Genomic DNA, 11,312 nt, shown 5'->3' with positions numbered 1-11,312 from the left:
TAAAAGTATGCAAACCTTGTCTCCAGCAAGTATACGGAAACTATCGATTACTTGCTCGGCTGTGTCTGTATCTGTAGATTCGCGAGTCATAAAGTCTAGGAACGCATCGAAATGTACGTAACCAGAATTATTTGGATCAACAATAGCCAGAATACGCTGGAAATCGATGTCGCCTTGTCTATCCTTTCCAATGGAATAACCCAGAGAAACAAGACAGGATTTGAATTCATCAGGAGCCAATCTACCTGTACGGTTCTTGTCAAAATGATTGAAACTACTACGAAATTCATTAAGTTGCTCTTGCGTAATACCCTACAATACACATTAAATTTATTTTAGTCGTTGGAAAAAAGATGAGGAGATAATTTAAAAAAAAAGAATGTTACCTTCGAATCTCTAGTAAGAATTTGGTTCTCGACTTCATTAATGTTACGATTTATTGAAGTAAGTAATTGCTCCCATCCAACTCGTAAAGTTTCCATCGTATATTGAGTGTATCGGTTCTCAAATATCATGCCTTCTTGGACAGCTTGGTGAATCTTCTCCAGTTCTTCAAGATGAGCTTTGTATTGATAAACCGCTTGTTCATATTCTTTCAGACGATGTAATTGATCTTCCAAAGTACCCTGAAGACCGAGACCAATAGCTGTAACAGCGTCTAGTTGACGTTCTATCCACGGACCAACGGCATTAGCTTTCTCAGCAAACTGTCGTCGAAGTAATTCATTATTCTGTTGTTTGCGAAGTTCCGCTTGCAGTGTACCGTCACGCTGAGGTACAAGTTGTCTGACATCGCTCCACTTCTTCGTAAGATCCAGAGCAGTGAGAGTAGTGTACGGATTTTCAAGACCTCCCGGAATTTGGAACTGTTTGACTATTGATTCAACTTCACGCACTAATCCCACAATAGCATTGTATTCCTTATCAGCTTCTCCAAGAGTTGCTTTAAACGCAGCATGAGCATCCATTAAACCTTGGATTTCCTCCATCGTATGAACGATAAACATATCTACTAGATCTTCCCTGGTTCCATCCAACCAATTATTGAACGGCTAAAAATTATGTCATAATCATTACATTCCGGAAAAGATTTTTTACCACATACGTAATAATATAAACTTACAGCAGCTCGTTTAGCGAATTCCAAGTGTAGGACGTCGATCTTTTCAAGAATACGTTCGGCCTCGTCTAACGCCTGACGTCTACGTTGGGTAAGAGTACCCAAGCGATCCCATTGGTCGCAAATTCGTTGACATCTAGCATTAACGGACGCACTATCGTGATACTCCAAGGTACTATAAAAGAAAGTACCAATGTTATTATGAACATATTTTCAAAATAATTTGGTGCAAGTATTTTGCAAAATTACTTGAGTTCCTGAGCAATGGCAGCTATCTGTTCCACGCGATCCTGATGCGCCGCAAGATCAGATTCGAAAGCTTCATGCTTTTTCTTCAAAGCTTTGAGTTCATTGAGTTTGCACTGTCGGAAATGTTGTGATGTGAGCATCTCCTCTTTTCCTGCAGTCCATTCTTCATGAGCATCAGCTTTATGTTTAAATTTCTGAGCCAAATGTTCCAAACGTTCAAGACGCATCATTTCCGACAAGAGCCATTCTTCGAATGACTTCTCTGCCAACTCTAAACCTATAATCGAATCAAATGATCTTGGTACTTTCGTCAAAAGTACTTGTTACTTCGTCATCAGAGTTGACACAAGTGTTAGAATATTTTACCTTTCCAAGCCTTATTTATATCGGATACCATTTTTCCTTCAGTTGGCATATAAGCAGGTCGATTGCTCAGTCGCAGTTTCGTTTGTAAAGTGTTAAAATTCGTTTCGAGTTTGGCTTTTTGCTCAACTCGCGGTGGTTTATGCTTACGACGGTACGTTCTATATTCTTCTAATTTTTTCTGACAACCGGCAAGGGAATTATCGGTCTGACGACTAGCCAACCAAGGCATGGTTCGTCTTATCCATTCCAGTAAATCAGATGCCAGTCGTTCGTATTCTTCCATGAGTCTCTCATTTTCTTGATTCACTTTTAAAACTTTACATATTCTGTTTGCGGCAGTCTCTGCCTACAATGAAAAGTAAAAATTCGTCTTATGAAACGGAGATCTTCAATGTATCGTTGTAACCGCTATATGTGCGTCGATATGTTTGGGTAAAAGCATATCATCGGAAATTTGTTTCCAATTTAGTTGTGGTTAAACATTCAACAAGTAAAATGTACACATATAATATGATTTTTATGTGTTATAGGTTAATTTCAAATGCAAACACACACCTTTTGTGCACCGCTAAAGCAGTGGTAGTATGAGGAAACGTAGGTCATCACAGCCCTCTCATCAGGCATTGCTGTATTTCGCATATCTAGAAAAACACATTCGGAAAAACTCAAACCATGCAATGTTAGCTTAAGAATGTCCACTGAAAAATTTTGTTTGTCTTCTATCAAGGAGTGTAATTTTAATTGATATTTGTAATTCTCATTGATGTATTAGAAATATATTAATTGTCTCTAGCTAATATCATGAATTGGCCGTACAGTGTACATTGTAGGGGTAACAGAAACAAACCTATAGATAAATCAAGAAAATCTTTCCAACAGTCAACATTTTGTCTGTAAGTACGTAGCATTTGAACATAAAACAAGTATAAGTTATACAATGAAATTAGCATGATGAAACACTGTTAAGTGTAAGCATACGATGATAGTGTATTAGTGAAAGATAGCACAGGTCGTTTTGTAACCAAAGTAAGGGAACAACACGCATTTCTTTACGCTGACCTGCTGAGCACCTTGGAACGCATGGTAGTAGCAGGACACGTACGTCATGATTGCACGCTCATCTGGCTTGGGTGTGTTGATCAAATCTATATGATATCAAGGGAATATAGTATTAAGAATCTATTCGTTTAAGTAACAGAAAAAGCTCATCTGATCGTAGTTCCATCCTGAACCCCAACAAAACGCCTAAACTATTTGGTTTAAAAATATCTCTATCACGTTAATCGACAGTATGCAAAGTGTAACGGATTTAACATTTGCTTTGAATGTGACGAAACGTTTAAAAAGATAAAATATATATATACTTACCATCAGGATCTAACATACGAGGAATGTCGAGATACTTTTCAGCAACATCAAAGGCAGTGTTCAAATTTTCTAAAGGATTATCCTTGCTAAGTTTATTGTAATCAATCAAATCAGGGCGATGACGATGAATGAGCGCGCAAAACGCCAAACCATCCTTGAAGGATAGATGGAAGTTTTGAACATTGACATTTTTATATGGTGCAGTTTTACGTTGGCACCACAGTAGAAGACCCTCTTTAGCGGTCATTTCTTCCACAGAAATGTCTTGAATAGCAAATCTCAAAATGATGGTCCAGATCATACCCAATGTCATCTTCAAGTTACCATCCACGATTTCTGGTAAAAATTAAACAATGGCCTTGCACTTTATTCAACTTTACTCAACTCCTACAAGAAACTGTTCAAAGAATCGTGATATTTACCCTCTGCTCCGATAGAAACTAATTTTACACCTTTACTGGCAATGTAATCAAGAGCTTTATTCACATTCGCGATTTTGTGGAACCTCATTTTGCCTCTGTCTGGTCTTGGCAGAGTTTCGCCAGAAATTACTTCAAGTAGTAACATTAATTTCAGTCCATTTCTAAAGTCCTCTTCGATCGATTCGATAGCGGTTCCAGCTTTGCGAAGGTGCGAATTGCACCATGCTGTGAATGTCTGCAAATATAAACATAACATTGACGTTCACTCATTTTCTATTTATCTATTTCTAATTTCTCAACAATATCTCGATATCTTTTTTCTCAATATCTCAATCTCTACAAGATCGATTAAATAGTAATGTTTCACGGCTAAAAAGAATTTAAAATGGAGAATTGAGCTTGAATGCTGCTTAGCATATATTTTAGTAACGACCCCAATCCCTCCTGCTATATATATCTTCTGTCCCGGTTCTTAAACTGTGCTTCCCATTGCCCAGGCTAAAGATTTTCAAACCTTTGATATCTTGAAGCATAAAATTCGATATACTCAAACACACAATAACGATCTCAATTACTTTATACCATACCCCATGGTTAAATGAACCAATTGACTTGAAACATACTTTACTTGAAAAACAGTTATTTATTTGTTAAATATTGCAATATTCGATTTATACAAATATAATTATCACACAGATATTTTCTTCTCCTATCTTCTAATATACAACACGTAGCATTAATGAACATATCTTACAAAGAAGAGCTTTTAATTTAGTTTGAAGTACAATTAAAGAATAGTGTAGCGCGGTAACATAAATAAATGTTGAAAACAGACACGTTTCTTATTATTTCATTAATTGCAAATTATATGTTTCCGAGAATACAATATAATAAGTTCGATAAAAACAAGTATTATATACAATCATTGATTTGACGATATTATTGATAACATCGATTACAGTCAACCCTAGGTTGTTGAAAAATGCATAAAGATGTGAAAAAGAAACGGCATCGATACTTGTAAATTTTTTTAAAGGGGAATGGGCAGAGAGAGAAAAATATTGCCTGAAATTTAATACGGCTAGCGTGAAGCGCGACCGGCCAAAATTGGACATGAGCCACCTTAACTTCTACGAGCGCTCTAAGATCTATTTGTAAAACATTGACTCCTCCCGCGCTGAGCGCCGAAGCATTTCGAACACCGTTCTGATCCGTTTTATTTTCAATCAGAATATTAAATTAATATTTCCGCATTCTTTAATTTATCATTCGTAGGTATAAGCCATGTGGATTTTAGTTCAATCACCGATATATTTACTGCAACCGAAGAGGAAAAGAGAGGAGGGAGGGGGGAGGGAGGGGCGCTCTATTTCAACGGCTAAGCAAAAAAGTTAGAAATAAAGGAAAAATTGAAAACTGATGAATGGCATAGAAATTACAACACGATTAAATTCATTGCTGATAAATCATTTGATCTATATCTATACGAGAACCATGATCGTGTTTCTTTCGAAGAACCAAATTCTGTTTCAAAAATAAGTTTCGTAAGAATTCGCGAGGATTTTATAATCTCGTAACTTTTTCATCGTAGCTATTGCTGTATTTCTATAAATATCCAACGTTTCTTTGCTTTTCTCTGTAATTGCACAATACAAAAGGTTACAGATATTACCGGAGAAACAAATTCCGTTACATAAACGGTAACTTTACAAAAGTAAACCGAATATCGAGTTATGTAAACAAACTATACGATCATAGTTGCATAGAATAACAATGGAGTTACGAGGTTTTCTTTACTTACGTTCGTGACTCATGCCCATCCTTTTATAAACGGAAGGAATGTCTCGCGTGACAATGAGTTAATGACACGATATAAACAGATGATTTTTATTTGCAAGATATACTCTCGGTCGATCGAACGATCGATCGCCAAAATCATTTCACGCTACGCGCGATCAAATAAATCCCTTGCTGGCTATATCGTTGCAACGGGCTGTCGGGACAAATGTAAGTAGAAAAGTATATAAATCCGACTGTCTACACAAAATTTTTACAGCTACCTGCAGTTGCACCAAAAATAAACGCAGTTAAACACGAAACGCCCTGAATACGATGCACATAATTCACGTAACCCAAATTCTAAATATCGCGCGTGAACGCGCTTGCAACTTATATCTATTCTTAAATTCTGGCATTGAATTTCTTTTCGTTTGTGTCAAACTTCCATAAGATAGCTGAAACTTCTACTCTATTCTTACCATTAACAGTTACACGACGTGCTATACGTACATATACATATACATATCCTTCATAGTCGGTGAAAAATTATTGGCCAAAACGGCCAATTAACGAATCCTTTCTACGCAACTCCGCTGCACCTTGAAACACACCTTTGAATTTAAGGCCAAAATGTACGATAAAGTAGGGGATAGAGCGACAGGAAAACGATATTGCCAAGTTACTTTTATGATACACGTGAAAATCGCGTAGCAATGAAACTGTTGTAAAAGATATTTACGAGAACCAGTGTACGAACACATTATCGGTTCGCAACATTCTATTATTCCGGTGTTGAAATAAAGCACAGGTGGCGATGCGGCCGGTTAGATCAAATAACATTAGTTACATGAAACAAATGAAATTTTTACATGTTTCACAAGAGTGGTTGAGCGGTTTCAGCAACATCGTCGTCCTATTTGCGATAGATCCTAAAGAATGTGTCGCGTAACCGATCGACTGAACATCGCGTTATGTAGCGCCGCGGGCTAATCGGCCGCGGAAACTCAATGACTTTGGTTCGCGCGATGTAAACGATAGGCAAAGGAATTCAAGGAAAAAGATGTTACTCTACGCCATCATTTGCGTTTCTCTACGCACAACATGCCGAAAATAATCCTGGAAGATCATACGTAACGGAAAATATCATGGTCGACGTTCTATTTGCGGACAGTATCACCGCAGCGGGTGGAAATACTGAAAATTCATTCAAGAAACCATTCCAACCGGTTACACTGAACGCAGATATTTCGCGTAATTATCGTTCGACCTTTGCAAACGGCGAATAGTTGGCTGAAAATAGTAAAACGTGGGTGTCGATTGCATTTTAACGAAGCGTAATCGCGGAATTCGCAATAAACAGCCGGCAAAGGTGTTCAGGCGCGCGGAACTTATCATCGCATAACAATCGACTTACTGGTGCATAGCATGCGTGGGTCACCCGATTCCAATCTAAGATTTGGCGTACAGCCGAAACCTCTCAAAGGTTAACGATCTTCTGCTCGCATCGAATAAGAAATCGATCGATAGCTCGCTCGTTCGCAACTCTAACTCTGCACCTCTCCTATCTCTTTGGAACTTCCAATATTCGTACAGTTTCTGGTCGGTAAAACAATTCATTGTTATTCGTTGAACGCGTTACAAATTGTTTTTAAAACGATTTTCCTTCTTTCGTCCTATCGAAAGATTGTACGTAACACGCTGTCACTTTACGGACCCTACTCACACGAACGCTACGATCAGATCTTGGAGCAATGTGCGACAACAAAGAACAGCATACTTCACACAATTGCAGGTAAGATCGTGTCGTGAACGACCGGCACAAACGCCGGTTAAATTTGAAAACGGTGGTCGATCAGAGAATATGATCGATGTCTTCGACCGCGCGCATTATCTATATATATATATATATCTATATATATATCTATATCTATATATATATATCGCATATATATAGATATATATATATATCGCATATTTATATAGCAATGTCAGCTCCGTGCGAACGTAAACGACGAAGAAAGTAAGTATGTACTTATATACATCGGTGCTATTATATCCCTGACGAACCGTAACGAGTATCACCGTATCGCACCACGTAAAATAACCAGTTGACAGTAACACTAGATAAGCAGTTCCGTAACCTTCGACGATTCTTCGCAACAACACGTTTTTACGTTAGTGTGTACTTCACCACCACACAATCGCAAATTTCTCTATTACGCGTATCTATGCACAGAATGCGATTACGAATAAAAATTAAGACGTCAACGAGAACCTGTAATTAACAGCCAATTAAGTTGGTATCTTTCGTGTACAGATCGTATCCAGCGAAGACGAAGCCTGCGGATCAAAGCTAATTCTAACGACGCGACAAAATTATAGAAAAATTTCGGCAATTTGAACAAAGAAATCGTTTCGTTCAAGATGTTCGTTAGTAGATAAAGTCAAACGGAAATCGTGAAAGAAGCGTAAGAACAGCGAGTTTTCGCAAAGCATCAAGCAACGTGACCCATTTGAAAGCGAAAGAAAAAAATGCCTATCACCGTCCCCCGGAATGTTTCGTGCGCAGTTCGAAAGCCGTCCAAGTGGCCGAGATTTTATGAGAAATTATACAGTTAACTAGCCGACAGCTTAGTTTCCCGAATATGTTACTATCTATATATTTAATCATTGTATAAAAGATACATGTATGAAAATATTAAGCGATATAAATATGCTATTGGTAATTAATTGAGAATATGAAGAGCGAGAGAGATGAAACTTTTATTTTTCTTTTAAAGAAAATAAATATACTTTCGTGGTTAAAATATTATCACACAAAGACTTTTTCCAATTAGTCTACGTACTATGTATCTTAAAGCGTGATTGTTAACGTGTCAAAAATATCCCCCAAAAAATGCTTAATAACCAAGATAAAAGTATCCACAAATCTTTGGATTTTATTTCTAGAATGTTAAGTAAGCAAATTAAAATATCGTTTGAAAATTGTGAATTCGGAAAATGATAACAATAAGAACATTGAAAATTATTTCGAGCATATGATAAATTATTGATAAAAATATCAGATTTGTGTTATTTAACATCGATAAATTAACTAACACATCAGAAATGTGATATCAAGATAAGATTAATATCAAGATAAAGCTCTCATTGGCAAAAGACTGAAAATAGGGAACGAAAATTAGAAACGGTAATTTCATAAGATTCGAATTCTCTAAGAACTCTACTCGGCTCTGGTTCATCGAGCCAATTGTCAAGCAAACATAGTTCCGTAGTAATTTACATATCTAAGTATTTCTAACAACGATACTTCGAAACTGATGCAAATGAAGAAACGATCCAGTAACGAAGTAGTCACAAAATTGTCGCATGTGCCGATGAAACCGACGATACCGCAATCTTATTTCAACGATCAAAAATCGAGGAACATCAACGAAACTACGATAGCTTAAAATGACTCAGCGCTCGATTATTTTTGTCATAAAATCTGAAAATACAATCCAAAGGGCTGCCACATCTAACGTCCCATGTAATCGAGTCGGTCTTGAGAGCCTTGAGCCTCTGCCAAAAATGAAGAAAACATTTTCAACGCGTACTTGAAGCTGTTCCATTTTATCAATTGACACCGTATTAATCTGCTACCCTTGTATCTTCTCCGGGTACTTCTTCTAGCATAATTATCTCTCCGTATATTACGAATCAAAATTTGCGTCAAAGAAACGTTCATTGTTAATCGAAGACACATTGCGTTTTAATCTCTGTACACAGCATTTTAAAATATAATACCTACAATTCGCAGAGAAGTAGAAGATATTTCGGACGTATAATGGAAAGCATAAACATCTACAAGAAATAGAAGATCAGCGACAACAGCGATAGTCTTTCTCTCAGAAATAAAACTAAAATTAAATATTAAATGTTTTGCGATAAGTAAAAAATTAACTCTGAAAAAGTAAAGTTCGTTCGATTTGCGAAAATCGCGTACTATTGATAATTCGTATAAAATAAAACCAATTAAAATAAGACACTTTCGTTATCATTAAGATCGTATGCGATGTATTCGCTTATTACATGCCGTCGTATGTATCCTAATACAACATTTGAAAATCGTGTATCGTGCTCCATGAGGTTATGTACAGTAGTTCAAAAATCTAGTAGGCAAATATTCTGTAAGTGATAAACGTTCAGAATGAACGCCTTCACTGTGAAAATAATAATAACATTTAACAAATTTGCAAAACAAAAAGGTAGGCTAAACAAATGTACTCAACACAAATAGGAACATTAAAATACCAGTTCAATCGTTCAATATGCAATATGATATATCGTTGTCCAGTACTATATAACTAAATCGAAGTTTTTTTATCGAAGCAAAAAGAAATATATAAAATTCTATTAAATAAAAACTCGAGACAAACTCAACTCACCTTTTTCTGCTGTTTTTCCCAAGCTGGGTCCAAAAGACCTTCCCTCTCCCATTCTTCCTCGGGCTCCATGTATCCATCCCCGTAAGCTTCCATGTCGTTCATCCTTCCGCGGATATATCACGTTCCTTTAAATGTAAATGATTTCTATGTCACACAGTTATAAACGTTTTCGTATGTACAAATCAACGAGCAAACACTTGAATATGTTGATCTCGATCATAACCGAGACTGACAATTTGTTCGGACATTTCTTACACTTGTTTCACGCTAATACTGATCATAAAAACTAAGTGTATCGTTGATAAAAAAATGTAAGTTGCAAATACAAAAAGAAACGAAAAGGAAATTACACGCGCGCACAGGCGATAGAAAGAGAGAAAGAAAGAAAATGGAAATGTAAGTTAAAAAGAAAATAAATGAAGATTTGAGAAAAAATAAAGAAAAATGAACAAATAACTGAAAATGAAAAAAAGGTGTACGTTTTGTAACGTGAAAACGTACCCGCTAAGTCCAGAAAATGTTCGGTTCGTGTCGTTCTTTCTCTCGCGCTGACCCCTCTGCCACGAGTCTGACACACGATTTGCTCGCCGGCGCACGAGCCTCCCCTCCCACGCTATCGCTCTCTCTTTCTCTCTCTCTCTCTCTCTCTTTCTCGCGAGCGAGCGAGCGAACGAGCGCGAGCGCGCACTCTCTCTCTCTCTCTCTCTTTCACCCTTGTTCATTACTTTAGTTGCTAGCTTTCCTTGATTCTACCCGTACCATTTACTTACTCAACACCCTGTCGCTCTTCCTACGTAACAGCTTTCGTAGCTAACCCCCGCGAATTGTAATAATGCAACCAATTATTCCAGTGATATATACTATCAAGTGATCGAAAACTTAATTAGACTGCTTAACAAAATATGCTAGAATACATTACCCCTCTTTTTATATAACTATCACATATGTAAATATGTCTCATTATCTTTAATACGTGCCTTATTCACAAAATCAAACATAACATATGTAAACCTAATTATAAAACTAAATTCAGTTAAATATCGATGTAAGTTCATAACTTAACTTTATAGATATTTCGTAATATGTAAACTCTGTCCAAAAAAACAAATTAGAAAGAACTGAATGAATACTAGTAGAACACTAGTTAAGTGTGTTTACTATTAACAAAATTCATATTCTTGTTCAAATGACGCATACAACAAATTCAAATGAAGACAAAATCAAATGTTGCTTAGAAAATAAAGTATCGCATTTAAATAAGAATTCATTATAAATAAACAAAGCATTTCCGTAAGATTTTTACAGCACAACGAAATCTTGTTACATTTATCAGTTTGTTTCAAACTCGGTTTCATAGAAAACTACATACCCCAATACATCTGCCGAAACTAACCTCCGTTCTTCTTTTAAGCGCGAATCTCGCCCAGCAAACGGCTTAGAGAATATGAAGATATCGAAAATAGTATCAAAGACGACTATGACACCTGATTCACCCACACACGATAAAAATAGTACGGTAATTCGTGTGAAATTTCCAAAACAACAAGAGTAACACCATTCCTCCGAGACTTCACGGACATG

At 36.6% G+C, this 11,312-nt stretch overlaps 1 protein-coding gene and 1 long non-coding RNA gene across 6 annotated transcripts in view; one reads left to right on the top strand and one right to left on the bottom strand.

Moving 5' to 3' along the window:
• Positions 1 to 11,312, bottom strand: part of LOC122573127 (alpha-actinin, sarcomeric) — a 13,977-nt gene extending 2,665 nt beyond the window's left edge. The window contains exons 1-11 of one of the 5 annotated variants that reach the window (XM_043739114.1): positions 10,233 to 10,386; positions 9,732 to 9,856; positions 3,526 to 3,760; positions 3,104 to 3,439; positions 2,791 to 2,880; positions 2,291 to 2,376; positions 1,736 to 2,081; positions 1,370 to 1,646; positions 1,124 to 1,295; positions 387 to 1,052; positions 16 to 312 (exon numbers count right to left, since the gene is read on the bottom strand). In XM_043739114.1, the coding sequence (XP_043595049.1) occupies positions 16 to 312; positions 387 to 1,052; positions 1,124 to 1,295; positions 1,370 to 1,646; positions 1,736 to 2,081; positions 2,291 to 2,376; positions 2,791 to 2,880; positions 3,104 to 3,439; positions 3,526 to 3,760; positions 9,732 to 9,833 (2,607 nt within the window). In that variant the 5' untranslated portion in view covers positions 9,834 to 9,856; positions 10,233 to 10,386. Of the gene's footprint in view, positions 1 to 15; positions 313 to 386; positions 1,053 to 1,123; positions 1,296 to 1,369; positions 1,647 to 1,735; positions 2,082 to 2,290; positions 2,377 to 2,790; positions 2,881 to 3,103; positions 3,440 to 3,525; positions 3,761 to 9,731; positions 9,857 to 10,232; positions 10,387 to 11,100 lie in introns of those variants that run through there. The other 4 variants (XM_043739112.1, XM_043739113.1, XM_043739110.1 and 1 more) reach the window with 4 other exon arrangements.
• Positions 5,889 to 9,703, top strand: LOC122573129. The gene is made up of 3 exons (XR_006318662.1): positions 5,889 to 6,903; positions 6,988 to 7,096; positions 7,622 to 9,703. It is a non-coding gene; the product is annotated as an uncharacterized LOC122573129 (long non-coding RNA).

The sequence above is a fragment of the Bombus pyrosoma genome, linkage group LG11, assembly GCF_014825855.1.
Source record: "Bombus pyrosoma isolate SC7728 linkage group LG11, ASM1482585v1, whole genome shotgun sequence".
Classification (NCBI taxonomy): domain Eukaryota; kingdom Metazoa; phylum Arthropoda; class Insecta; order Hymenoptera; family Apidae; genus Bombus; species Bombus pyrosoma.
Note: the sequence above shows the minus strand (reverse complement) of the source record. Positions and strands in the feature narration are given on the sequence as shown.